The sequence below is a fragment of the Phaethon lepturus genome, unplaced genomic scaffold (genome assembly GCF_000687285.1).
Source record: "Phaethon lepturus isolate BGI_N335 unplaced genomic scaffold, ASM68728v1 scaffold6249, whole genome shotgun sequence".
Lineage (NCBI taxonomy): Eukaryota > Metazoa > Chordata > Aves > Phaethontiformes > Phaethontidae > Phaethon > Phaethon lepturus.
In genome coordinates this window covers 33,498-47,678 of record NW_010562663.1, presented here as the reverse complement: position 1 = coordinate 47,678, position 14,181 = coordinate 33,498, and the positions used below count along the sequence as shown (strand labels likewise).

At 41.3% G+C, this 14,181-nt stretch overlaps 1 protein-coding gene across 1 annotated transcript in view; it reads left to right on the top strand.

Moving 5' to 3' along the window:
* DNAH11 (dynein, axonemal, heavy chain 11) overlaps positions 1-14,181 on the top strand; it is a gene marked incomplete at its 5' end in the record, with an annotated part of 110,610 nt that overhangs the window by 82,987 nt on the left and 13,442 nt on the right. Inside the window, 10 exon segments of the mRNA XM_010294342.1 lie at positions 6-166; positions 851-932; positions 1,594-1,763; positions 3,635-3,757; positions 4,304-4,485; positions 5,039-5,208; positions 6,249-6,382; positions 9,836-9,867; positions 9,869-10,052; positions 12,380-12,571. Of these exon segments, the coding sequence (XP_010292644.1) occupies positions 6-166; positions 851-932; positions 1,594-1,763; positions 3,635-3,757; positions 4,304-4,485; positions 5,039-5,208; positions 6,249-6,382; positions 9,836-9,867; positions 9,869-10,052; positions 12,380-12,571 (1,430 nt within the window).

Here is a 14,181-nt window from a genome sequence, read left to right as displayed (position 1 = left end):
GTTAGTCCTGGCCAAGCAGCAGAACCGTTTCATGAGTGAGCTCAGGCAGCTGGAGGATGACATGCTGCTCAGCCTGTCAGCTGCCCAGGGCAGTTTCTTGGACGACAGTGAACTTGTAGAGAAACTCAAATCAACAAAGTCAACTGCAGCAGAAATACAGCACAAGGTAACAACAGTTGGGCTGCTTTTAACAGCTTAAGGTCACCTGTAAAATGTGTATTATTAATTAGCTTTAGTGAAATACTCCTATGAGCTTGGAATAGTCAGATTTCTTTCTGTCCAGTAAGTGCTGTCCACCCACATATTCGCAGTTTCATATCTGTGGTGTGTAGTTGTCATGTAATTCTTTTTTTCCTTTTGATTTAGGTGCATGAGTTGGTACTGAAAAGAAATAAGTATCAGCATGAAATGTGAACAAATAAATTCGTATACGATTGCCATGTTTTCACAAGTGAACAGGCATATTGCTGCAGAAAACAGTCATTCCCTAATGTTTGCCTAAGATAAGAAGCTTGCTTACCTTAAATACTTGCTACCATCTGAAATAAAGTCAGTTCTAGAGTATATCCGTATTCTTTTTTGTATGGATAGGAATGTTTTGGTAATTGTATGGGATAATCACGGTGCATTAAAACATAAATGAGGCGTATTGCTGCAGAAAACAGTCATTCCCTAATTGTTGACTAAGATAAGAAGCTTGCTTACCTTAAATACTTGCTACCATCTGAAATAAAGTCAGTTCTAGAGTATATCCGTATTCTTTTTTGTATGGATAGGGATGTTTTGGTAGTAATTGTGTGGGATAATCACGGTGCATTAAAAAATAAATGAGACAACGGTCATCCTATAGATAGCTGAAGCCAAAGAAAATGAAGTTCAGATTAATGTGACAAGAGAGCACAACATGTCGGTTCTTTACTGTGTTAGCAGCAGTCTGGGCAGCACCAACCCCCTCTGACAGTTTTCACTGAAGGAAAAATTCCGTCTTCCTGATTCGGATGCGAAGGGCAAGGAACAGAGTTCTGCCTGCAGCAGTGATGCCCAATAAATTAGTTATCCCTCGTACCAGATGTTTGCATTTGCAGGGCTGCGTGCCTGGGAGAGGAGAACACGATGTGATCTCCTGCTGGTGTGTGACGCCGTGCATTCCCACAGGTCTTTGGCAGCTGTCTCCGTTCTGATGGTGTTCTCTGGCTGGGCGTCTGTGGTTTACCTTCCTTGTGTTAAGCCATCCCACAGGGTCAAGCAGGAAGAGTTTTGAGGGATTCTGTATAAACAATTTGCTGTGGCAAATCTACCAAATGATCTAACGCTGTGAGGAAGGCAGATCACCTACTGCAAAATTACCAGCTTCCTTAAGGGAGAGGTTCTGACTGCTGAGATAAATAAGGGAGCAGAAGAGTATTGCCGTTTGCAGCCCTCACCCTGGGTTGCTGAAAGATTCCTCAAAAGCCTCTTGGCAGAAGTGCTTTGCATTTTAGGCTGCTTAGGTCAGCTCTCTTAGAAGCCTACAGTCAGGATCCGATTATCTTACGAGTACAAAAGCAAAAAAGCAGAGTTCAAATACATAAAAATAATTGTGCTTATTTTCAGGCACTCAATGCAGTCTTCCAAAAGCAATTAAGCAGGCTGAAAAATCAGGGGATATTCAGTGTCGTATCTCTAACCTGACAGACGCTGTCACATACTCACCCTTTATTTTCACAAGCCAAGGACTTTTTGAAAAGGACAAGCTCATTTTCTTGGCCCAAACTGCTTTTCAGGTGAGGAAAGTTTTTCAGATCAGTGATGCTGATATTTACCGGGTTTGCCGTTTCTTCACTAGAAGGTGATGCCTCTGCCCCAACAAGTTATCTTGTTGCCTTGTGGCTGTGCAATTTCTCTGACGTTCTCAGATTGCTGCTTCAGTATCAATAATAATTGCAGAAATTCCAAAGATGCTTTTATGTAATTCTTTTCACTTAAAATACTGCAATGATTTTATGAAGCTACGCTGAGGAAAAACAGCATGACTTAGCTGCTTGTGGTTGGATAATTAGGGTTGAAATTGATGTGGTGTGTAAAGTAAGAATTCGGTAAATAATACATATCCATATCATATCCAGGTTGTTATTTTTCCTTTTAACTTTGGTATCCGTAAGCCCTGGAAAAAATCAGGGCTCGGTTGTACTGGGTGGCAGGCTTTTCCCTGAAGAGCTTGCTCCAGGTTGTATTGCAGAGCTGATCGGAAATGGAGGTAGGAATTAAACTAGAAACCAACAATTTGGGAAGAAGATAAAAAATTGTAAATTGAGGAATCCGCTTTGGGGGAGGATAAGAAAAAAGGAGTCACTCCACACAGTGTATAAATAGGAGTTAAAAGCAGACAGAAATGTCTGGAGCAGAAAGGAGGGAAAAGGGGGGGAAGGAAAGCTGGTGATGGTTTCTCAGCACCACAGTGCAGATGGATTTATTCAGACCACCCTGCTTAACTTTTGTCTTTTCTGTAGCAGTGGTGCTGGGATGGATCACAAAAAATGGAAATCTGTATGGCAACCGAAAAACAAGCTCTATCACAGTTACAGAGTAGACAGAAAACAGAGTAAAAGGCACAATAAACTTCTGACTTATTAAATACATTTTTATATGGAAACAGAGAGAGCTTTTAATAGAGGAAGAAAGATGTATTTATATCAGAAAGGAGAGAGAATATATGGTGGTATGGCAAAGGCGTCTCCTTTTCTCACTATATGTAGTTAAAGTGATAAAAGGACTAGAAAAACCACTTCTAGTGCCTGAGGAGTTTTCTTCAGTATACGTTCAGCTCATGTGCCAGACCTGATTCAGTGTAAAACGACCCCCAAAAAACACCAAACAAAATCCAACAAAAACCGCTCAGGATTTGCAAATTTCCCAAAGCTTTGTGACAGCTTGCAGTCTGAAGAGGTCTTAGAATGGTGATGGAAACAGCATTATTTGTTCTTCTCGCTGTCTTCCAAGAGGTAAAAAGGGTACATAGAGATAATTAGATGGAATTCAGAAATCTGTACTTTTTTGGTAGTATCAGTATAAAATAATGTGTGGCCAAGTTTTTCTAAGCTTAACTTCAGCGTTCAAGACTTACACTTTTATGTTTGTTTATGTTCCCACAAGCTAAAGAAAAATAACGACTGTTGTTGGTTAGCTCATCACAAAATTTGGGTGAATTTGTTTTTCAGTGTGTAAATGTATTATATATCTCATATATATGAAAAAATATATAATAGATATTTATTATAGCTATAAATCATATGTATATAAATGCAGTTATATTTGCTGCAAAAAGTTTTGACAGAGTGTGTTTGGTTTTCATGGTGTCTTTTTTAATGGGTAAAGGAAAGTTCAGTGCTGTGTGTCTGTAGGAATGGTTTTGAAAAAAAAAGTCGTAGCCTTTAGTGACTAATATCTAAGAATATCATTCCATTTGCAATAGATTTCAAAGAGATATTTTAAAATACCATTAAAACAAGCTGTAAATTCTTATATCAGAGTTTCAAAAAATGCAGCTGTAGGAACTCTTGTTACTCTGAGCTCCCCTTTGAGCTGTGAATACTTTAAGGCAGAAGTGGCTCTGAAGCAAGTCTGATGACCTTTTTCAATTTTGTATTGTGTCAAGATTCTTCTAAGAAGTAAAGGGATAGAACTCCTTGAATTGGATTTCCTTCTTCAGTTCAAAGTTGAACACACTTACAAGAATCCTGTTGATTTCTTAACTACTCAGTCACGGAGTGCCATTAGGGTAGGCTGGGAAAACTGCTTTTCAGTTGATGTTATTTCTGGAGGCATGCTACAACTAGACAATTTCAGATAAAGTCATACATCCACCGTAATTTTTAGTAGAACTAGTCCTTTCAAAGAGGAGTTGTCTTTGCTTTTTCAGTGTATTTTTCCATAGACATCATGTACAGTGCTTTGTGAGGACATTGTGTTTTACAATAATTTGTCCAGTCCCCTAAAAATACAGTTTTGAACTTCATTCCACTCCTTACTATAGTAAATGTCCCATATAAGTTTTCCAGTTTGTCATATCTTGATGTTTAACAGTAACCAGACAGTATGATAATACTGATCAAAGTAAACTCTTATCAATAATATTGTGTGTGTGTATATATATATAAAAAATATATAAAAATTTAGTATTTTAAGGTAAGTTCCCAGTCCCTGGTAATTGATTAAACTATGGTGTTTTTTTACATACCCCCAAAAGTATCAGTATTTGTCTTCCCATGTCAGTCTTCACGCAGAAGGTATATCACCTGTATTTCTGTCTTTGGCATGCTTCCAGGCTATGGCAGTGACGGATGTGTTCAGAAGGTTAGATAAAGGTATTGAAAGATCCACCAAAAGGTAGAAGTGGGTGGACTCAGAATGTCCAGAAAAAGAAAAGCTTCCCCAGGAATGGACAAAAAAAAAAAGCTTTCTTCAGAAACAAATCATACTGAGGGCACTCCATCCGGACAGAATGATGTACACTCTCAGTATGAAATCTGAGGGTATGTTTTTCGGGGCAAGTGTGTGTGAGGGTGGTTTGTATGTGTCAGCGGAGATAAAACTCAGATTTTAAGAGGCAAGTAAATAACTTATGGAACTGGGTAATCAACCAGAATTTGACATCAATGACTGTGATCCTTCCCAGACCGTTTTACTGGTGAAGAGTTTATGAAAAGGTGGTGTGGTGAGACATGTGTCACGGCATATTTGGAGAACTATCCTTCTGGTTTCTTTTAGATTGCATATAGGTACTCTGAGGAGAGTGCTCACTAACAAATGGAAATATAGTAAGCTATGCTGTTAAGAGCTAAAACTGTATTTCTCAGTGTTAGGTCTCATTATGGTATTAGGACTGGTAGCTAACCCCATGGGATGACAATTTTTCAGGTCTCCCTTTAAATTCCGTCATACCGGGAAAGATTCAGTTGTGGATACTTACCGATCTTCTCCCCACTCTCGTCTTAGAATGGTGCAGGCTTGAAGCCTGTATTAAGGAACATTTTTGGTGTTTACTGTATGTTTTCCGTAGGTATAGGAACTTTGTGAAGGAAAACCTTGGCTCAAAATATATGGAAAGCACAAGGATGGACTTCGCAAAATCGTATGAAGAGAGCAGTCCAGCCACTCCTGTGTTTTTCATTCTGTCTCCAGGAGTAGACCCACTCAAAGATACTGAGGTAAGCCTCTCATTTGCTTCTGGTGCAAGGATCACTCAACTGCACTCCCGTTAAAGAAAGAAAAATGGAGCTCAAAAGTGAAATGGAGCATGCAGGGCTAGAAACATAGATAAACTGATACACGGTTATATGCTTGTGTGTATGTGCCCATACACATATGTATGGGTGTATTTTTACTACACAGAAAAAAGCCTTCTGGAATCATCTGTCACTACAATGGAGTACACAGTACTATGGGAAGGCTGGGCACGGTTTATTTTCAGCAGAAGATTCAAGTTCTAAAGTTTCTTCCACCCCCACCATATTCATGGTAAATGGGGTGGATGAAAAGTGTAAGGCCATAAGCACAACAGTATGAAGAAATTTTTAGACCGAGCAGTCCTCTGCTCGGCATAATGCAGGTTTCCTTTGTACTGTTTTCTACCTTTTGACGAGATGAGGGCCAGAGGGCAATTTTCTCCATTCTCATGTAATCTTGTGCCCCCTGTGACTAAATAATGGTCATTATACAAACTATATTCAATTGTATAGGGCTCTGTGGCTTTATATTTAGGATTACTATTCCCCACAGACAATGGTGAGAATACCAGGTTAATACAGCTGTGACCTCACTGTGCTCAATTTAAACTCGGGCCTCACAAGGTGAGAGGCTTGTGCATTTACCCACTGAACCAATCAGTTAAAAAACTGATGTGATATCTACCACATGTTGCTCCCTTTTTCATGAGGGAATTGCTTTGTACCCCCTGTAAGAGTTTCTAAAGCTCAGTAACAATGCCGAGCATCTATCAAAATGTCAAAAGGTTCATTATCTTAAAACCAGGGGAACAGATTTCTGCAGGCTTTTTCTAATACCAGCAATAAGGCCACTGTTGAGAGCTCGCAATTTTGCTTGTTGAAATTGTAAGGGTTTAGTGAAGTGCTTCAGAAGAAGTAATATGCGTTGCACAAGTGATAGTGAAATTAACGGGGATATTATCATTCTTTTTCCTTTCGGCTCTGCTAATTTTCCTATCTCCTCCCCCTCTGTCACGCACCCTTCCCCAATCACTTCTTTTACAGGCAAAAAGCTTGGGTTCGGTATAGACTCTGGAAGATTTCATAACACCTCTTTAGGACAAGGGCAGAAGATGGTCGCAGAGGAGGCACTCAAGAAGGCTGCCAGACATGGCCATTGGGTTCTTCCCCAAGGGAGCGTTAAGCAGCCCCTCTGGTGGGGACTGACTGAGGACAGCTGGAGGGATATTCCCAGAACACAAACAAAATATGTGGTGGATTACAGCAAAAGTTTTAAATAGCTAATAATCTTGTCCCTTTTTCTTTTGATAGTAGCAGGATAAACATCATATTAATAGAGTGTATGTCATGTTTTTCTGAACGCTGTCCTCACCCTTCCAGGAGGAATAGTAGAGATAAAACAGAAAGCCTCTGGTGGGTAGGTAGGACTGCCCTCAGGCATACACTTCCCAGCATCATTAAGAGCTCCTGCTCCGTTCAGTGGGCCATAATGTAGGCTTTAATAAAATGGGTCTGACTCCCCCTTGGGAAGCTATATAATTAGCTGCTCTCCGAGATAGCAGCCGCAGCTTTGGCCAGCGTTATATGGACCAAGAAGCCACTCTGCAGCAGACAAAAAGATCTGTGCAATACCCTGGTGAGCTGCGGTCCCCAGCGCCTCGACGGAGCGGACGGGAGCACCACAAGTGTCAATGCTGCTGAAAGAAGGTGCTTCCCTCCGTCGTGGTTTAGCCTCAGCCGGCAGCTCAGCACCGCGCAGCCGCTCGCTCACCCCCCCGGTGGGGCGGGGGAGAGAATCTGAAGAGTAAAAGTGAGGAAACTCATGGGTTGAGATAAAGACAGTTTAGTAAAGAAAGCGAAAGCTGCACACGCAAGCAGAGCAGAACAAGGAATCCATTCACCGCTCCCCATGGGCAGGCAGGAGTTCAGCCATCTCCAGGGAAGCAGGGCTGCATCACGCGTGGTGGTGTCTTGGGAAGACAGACGCCATCGCTCCAAACATCCCTCCACCCCTTCCTTCTTCTCCGTCCCAGCTTTATATACTGAGCATGACGTCATATGGTGTGGAATATCCCTTTGGCCAGCCTGGGTCAGCTGTCCCGGCTGTGTCCCCTCCCAGCTCCCCGTGCACCCCCAGCCTGCTCCCTGGCAGCCCAGCACGAGAAGCTGGACTGTCCTTGACTGCTCAGCAACAGCTCAAAACATCAGCACGTTATCAACATTTTTCTCCTCCCAAATCCAAAACACAGCCTCACACTAGCTTCTATGAAGAAAATTGACTCTAGCCCAGCTGAAACCAGGACACCTCCCATCATTTTATGCTAAATAGCCAGTGGATATTTATAACAATCCCTTTGCCCTGAAGCCAAAGAAGAAACGCGTGTTCCAGGCCATCATATTAAGGAGGTCACGGGGACCAGATGATTCCCTCCTCTTCCGGTTTTAACCTCAGCAACGTATACATTTGGCTGTCAGCCCGGTTGCCTGCAACAAATGAGGAGATGGGCTAGACTCAGTGTTGTCTGCCGGCTGAAGGAAAATCATCATGAGATTAGTGAGGGGCCTGGGTGTGCTAGGCACGTGCACACACGCACCAACTGGCCCCTTCGTCGACACTGGAGCTGGAAGAAATCTTTAACCAGGTGTCACACGAGTAAGCTAGTCACACTAGTCTGAAAATAACCCTGCTTTTCTGCTAGTGAGTATAGAAATGTTGTGAAGGAAAGAGCAGAGTTGGTTTTCAGGGGAATTTTGGTGTTCTGAGCTGCTCTGAGGACAAGGTGAGAAAATGGGAGATGGCGGAAGCCCTGAAGCAGCAGCGTTGAGTGTCTGAAGCCGCAGAGATAAATGGGGAACATCTGAGAGGCTTCTGGTGTTTCAGACCTGCTCTGTTTTCCAGCCCATTATGCCTGGCTTCTGAGAGAGATGGGAGGCGACAGTTTTGCTGTGAAGATTTTTGATAGTGAAGTGTTGGAGAAAGTCTGAAAGGAGACTAAATAAAGATTTTTGACCAAATCTGAAATGATGCTAAGCCAGCTAGAGCTAGTGGGATTTGGATGTACTTGGTGCTTCTCAGGCTTCAGTCTTTTGGGATTTGGACCAAATACCTCTATGTTTATGTTTAAAAAAAACCCTGGAGCAAAAAGTTGAGGTATTTTATTATGCATTTTGTTGGAGGCTATGGGGTGTATCATTAGATACTTTAAAAGCCCTGCTGTTCCGACTAACCTGGGAAATACCTAAGAAATTGCCTTGGCTTCAGAACTATGCCCTTGAAGCAGGGAGGAAATTTTTTACTGACCTCAACAAGAGGTCAAGCTCTTAGTGCAAAACTCCTGCTGGAGGTGAAGCTGAGGGAAGTCCAGAAGATGACAGAGCAAGAGGTAGGACAAGTATGTTGTGGAGTAAACAATGCAAGGTCTGAAAAATGGTAGCAAAAGCAGTTGGCATAGGGGTTTCTAGACTGACTTGAAATTTTTGGGTAGCAGGTTTAACTCCTGTGTCACTCTCACGTTAGTTTCTCAAACTCGGACATCTGAGATATTAAATGGTTATTTTGTTGTTATATTAAGGCTTGAATCACTTCCACTTTGCAGTGGATGGAAGTAGCCTGTATGAAAATGCAGGCACCGCCAGGCTGCTACCGCGTAATGCGATCTGAAAGTCTTCCCTCTCTTTCCATCCCCCTATTCCTTTTTCCACGTGTCGAGGGACGATTTGGGAATATCCCCTCAGCAGGTCTCATGATAAAGCGATGCAGCAGCCAGAGCGTGACTGACATGTCATACTCCTTGGCTGGTGCGTGGAGTTGCAATTCCTCTTGCGCTGCTTGGAAGTGGAAGCCGGTGCAATCAGCAGTTTCTGGCACAGCAGTGAAGAGCCGGAGAGAAGCTGTAGGGCTGAGCTGCAATTGAGTTGAAATGCTAGCTCTGTAACAAAAAAGTGGGGTGTGGGCTAGTGGAGGGGTGAAAGCAGGCGTAACCGAGCCACACTGTAAACCTTTCTCTTGATATTCCCGTATTTCACTAGCAGGTGCTTTTGGAGGCAGATACTGTTCCGTTATAACTCATTTCTCTGATCTATCAAGGACTTTCCATTGTCTTCATATATTAAGAATCTTAAAGACAATCTGAAGTGGTATGAAACTTTTTTTTCGAAGTAGTAGGATAGCTGTAAACATTTTTCTTTGTCTAGCACTTCTTCAGTCTTACTCTTGGTATGCATTGGACATCGTTTTTCTTAGGTCCCAGTTCCACAGGGAATTTAAGTAGAGTCCAAGTGTTCTACTGAATTATGCTTATCTTTACAGAGGGTAACACCCACACCCCCAGATCACTTAACCCTGAGTTTCTATTTTTGTTAGCTTCAGAATCAAGGCCTGAAACTTTAGAGGCTAATAGTAGAACCTGTTAGTGCAACATATAACAAGAAATGGCACAGTAGCTAAGAATCTTCAAGTTTATTCTTTGTATAATCAATTTATTTAATAATAATTTGTTGGATTAAGTGACTCTAGCTATTTTTTATTGTAAAGCCACAATATGTGGCTTTATATAACAGTATAACAATGTCTTAAGGATAAGAAATGTATTTGTTTTCTCATAATAAACATATTGGCCATTTTTCAACAGAATATTCATCTAGTAGCCAAGTGGCTAGGAACTCCTTAAGCAATACAGTGAAGAAAGTCATCCTGATTTCCATGTCTTTATCAGTGCTGAACCAGCTCCAACCCCAGAAGAGCACATCATTCCTCGAGGAATACCAGAAAACTCCATTAAAATTACCAGTGAACCTCGTACAGGGATGCTGGCTAATTTACATGCTGCACTCTACAGTTTTGACCAGGTAAAAGCAAGATGTACTTTTTTTCGTGAATTTGTTTTAATTACTCCTTTACCCCGTGGTGAGAAGTGATAATGTTGACGACTGCTATTTAGGAGAGCAGAACTTTGGGATCTCTGTGCTTCCAAACTAAGCTGAGAGCTGCGGGGTGCCAGCCCTCCGTGCCCTGTGCTGCCTCCGTGTTTCCTATCGAAGCTGGGCAGGAGGAAGCACATGACAATAATGTGTACGCTTGTATTCTTCAACGTCTAGATAGAGACTTGCATGGGTGTGCTTACAAAGATAGAGAGAAGTGCATTTATCGCACCAGCTTTACCCCCCTGTGCGGTCTTAGAAAAAAACTGCCCATGCTCTGAAGTCGGAGCTGTTCCCTTCAGTGATAGTCGCTAACTTGGCTCAGCCCGAAATTTGGTTTGACTGTGTCCATTCTCCTACAGAGTCGATTTATGTACCCAGATGTTCAGGCAATGGCTCGGTACCCTATGTATGAGTTCCTGTAGATAGGCATAAAAAAAGGAGTTCATGAGCAGGGGTTACATGCTCTTGTTGTTTTGTCTGTCGCTCTTTCCCTGTGTGAGGTTCTGCAGAGCTGCTTGGTGGGTGGGAAAAAGAAGACGACGTGGAATGTGGAGGACAGGGAGGTCACTGGAGGTCACTGTGCGTAGCCTCCTTCCCTCCGGATCCATGGTTATCCTGGTCTGTTACCCCGAGGTACTTGTAGACAGACATCTTCAAGCTCGGTGCAAGTCAACTTCCCACCGCTGTGAAAGCGCTGGAGCAGCAAAATTGTTCGCGTCAGCAATGCAGACCATGACAAAGGCAACCGAAACTGTACGCTTTAGCCTTCCAGCAGTGTAATAGCATGTATTTATGTGAGCACAGGACACGTGAAGGCAGAGCTCAGATGTGAAAGGGGTAAGAGCTTATTTTAAAGGGAGCTCTGCTAACCAATGCCTAGAAAAAGAAAGAGCCATGCACGAAAAGCCGTGTCAAAGCTACCTTGGCTACAAATGGGTGGATTTTGATGGTATGAGGTAATTTGGAAAGATACTTGTGAGAAAGGAAGAATGGCTGTGATTTTGTAGCTAAACAGACAACTATTAATGCAGCCATTTTTTTTCTTTTTTTCATAACTTATTAAAATAAGATTTTTAATGGAAAGCTGAAAAAGCTAGTCAAAGTTTTTAATAAAGGCAATTCATATACATTGTTGTCTCACTTCAGGCTATGTTCAGTTCAAGAAATATATATATGTATGTATGTATTTTAATTAGCTAATTTCTAAGCTTGATACTTTAGAAAACTCCCCCATTATTTTGACCCATGGGCGTTTGCGGCTTACTACAAATTCCTGTGCAGACATTGTCTTTAATATGTTTCTGGTTAAGGTGTTTTAAGTTCTTTGGAAAAAAAAAAAAAGTAAAAAGAAAATCAAATTATGCCTTAATCCAAGTGGAGTAAATTTTGTTTTGTGGTTTTCTTCAGGATAGAAGCTTGTGTTGTGTTTTTTATGGTTAAACTCAGGATTCTGACTTAAGGTGGGTTTTTTGTCAGACATAAATTCCCTCACCTTTGCTCAGGCTTTGCTACCTGTTGCTCAGTTCAGAGTGACCTTTTGACAGCCAAGAGTTTATCCCCCTGAAGTAACTTCCACGCATCTATGTTTTTATGGGTATCAAAAGCTGTTATGTCAATTACTTCTTAAACTAAAAGATAGAGTATAGAAAACTGTCAGAGAACTAAGAATGAATTTCTGCAGGTTTTATAGAAAAATGCTAAACAGTTTGTCTCGATAATTTAAAAACCAGCTGAAGCCCTGCACAGAATCTCATGTTGGCGAGCTTCTCTACTACCGTTATAAACAAAGGAGGCAAAAAAAAAAATTATTAAGCTTCAATTTCAAACATGACTCTTTGGGAAACAGTGTAAAATTTGAAGGAATTGTATGCTTTTTAATAAATGTTAAACTGCAAATTTTCTACTCGGGATAAAGTCTGTGGATGATTTGTGCTACGAAATTAGAGCAGTTATCTGAGTCGTATTTATAGAATTCTAGCTAAAGTCTCTATTTTTGTTGGTTTCAGTAGCACAAGAGTTCTCCTTTCCTAAGGGACATTTGGAAATAAAAAGGTAACCGTCAACGCTTTTGCATCTGGGAATTACTGCAGAAAATGCTGCCTAATAGTCACTGATGACTGAGAAACCTGTTTCTCACTCTCCTTCAAACTCCAGGCTTGCGAGTGCTCCCTTCCGGCCGCTGAGGCAGGCACCGCTGCCGGTAGCACGGCTGGCTGTTAACGGGGTAAATGTGTTCCTTGTTTCTTTGGCAGGTTACCCTTGAACCGCGCACCGGAGAAGGGGAATTTAAAAGCATCCTTTTCCCTCTGTGCTGTATTCACACTCGCCTCGCTGGGGGGCTGACGTTTGGCCCTCGGGGCTGGAACGGGAGGTACCGCCTCGGTGCTGGAGATCTCGCCGTCTGCATCGCTGTCCTCTGCGACTGTTTAGAGACCCTTATGAAGGCAAGAAGTAGTGGTCAGGTAACGACACGCCAAGGTCATTTCAAGCCAACCGGCTGTTTATAATGAAGAAGGGGGACGCAGTTCTTTCCCTGAAGCTGTTATTTAAGTTGCAGGCATTAGATGATGCTTTTTCCTGAGTATGAGAATAAACCAGATCAAAGTGGGGCGGCGTTTCTGGCAGTGGATGCTTGAACTTCGTAATATAGGTCAAACCAGTTCCACATCAGTAGCTAAGGGCAGAAAAAAATGCCCTTCATTATGTTAACAAAAACAGTGGTTTACATGTGCATATATGCCAAATTCATTAGGCAGGTAATGAAGCATTTGCACAAATGTAATTACATACAGCAATTCTGACAGTTCATAACACTGCATTAATAATCACTACAATTAGTTCTGATGATGGAAGCAATTTACAGCACGTCACATGTATAAATAATGGTGCATTTCCTGCATGTGTCATTATTATGTATTAAGGATGCCACCTTGTTGTGACTTTCTCAGTAATGTTCCCCTTGAGTCAAAGTTAAGGGTAGATGAGTGATTTTATTTCTGAGCTACAGCATATTTCACACTTGTATAATTTAAATACTCAGTTGAGGTCATTTGTATAAGTTCTATATATGAAATGCCTAAATAAAAGCAATAATTATTTACTAGTGAATGATAGAGGATAGTACGGAATAGGTCCTCCCATCTTAGTAATTAAAAGAAATTTAAGAGATATTTATAAAGAAGAGAGGAAAATGTCACCCCTTGATGATACGGTTTTCTCCATGTCTCCCAACTTGTATTTACTCTTAGAAATTAATTTTTTCTTTTTACCCCTACTGACCTTTATTTAGCTAATAGGACATGAAACTGTTTTTCCTTTCTGTGGTACTTGGTGTCATAGTGAAATAATTGCTTAATTTTATAGTGATGATTTAATAATGCTTCCCATTTAGAAAACAAGTCTATAAAATCAGCTTATTCCAACCTTTAGTTTTCTTTGCTAATAAATCTTGCTGCTTTAAGCTCAGTTATTTTCAAACCACAATTCATAAGCTGGATAATTAATTTTGCTAATTAATGAGAGGGAGGATTCTGATGGCAGGGAAGACTAGAAAGGTCTGTAAGAGCAAGAATTATTTCTTCTCTTGGTAATATCGCTTATTGGCCCTTCTCATTGTATTGGTTGGTGATTCATTACCCTGTGGCTGTATAAGCATTTTTTTAACATAAATATTGGAGAGAGAAAAGAGGTAATAGTTTTTTTAAAACATGACTTTGTATGTATTTTTACACCTATATGACTTTGTATGTGTATGTGTGTGTATGTATATTAAAAAAAAAATCTCCCAGTCAAGTATCCTCTGGAGACAACTTTGATTAAGACAATTAGGGATTGACCAGAAAGCATAAACTGTAAAACTTGAGCTAGCCCATCAGCTAGTGGGAATTGCCCTAGCTCCATCGTCACTTGTACCAGTCTGTGGTGCTTCCCTGTGAATATTTAATCTTCTTGCATCTCAGTTTGACTTAACCCATTTTCTTGTTGCCAAGACAAACGCCACCACACTGACCTCTGATAGTTAAGGTCTCCTCAGGTGAAGTGCAGGATGCCTGAT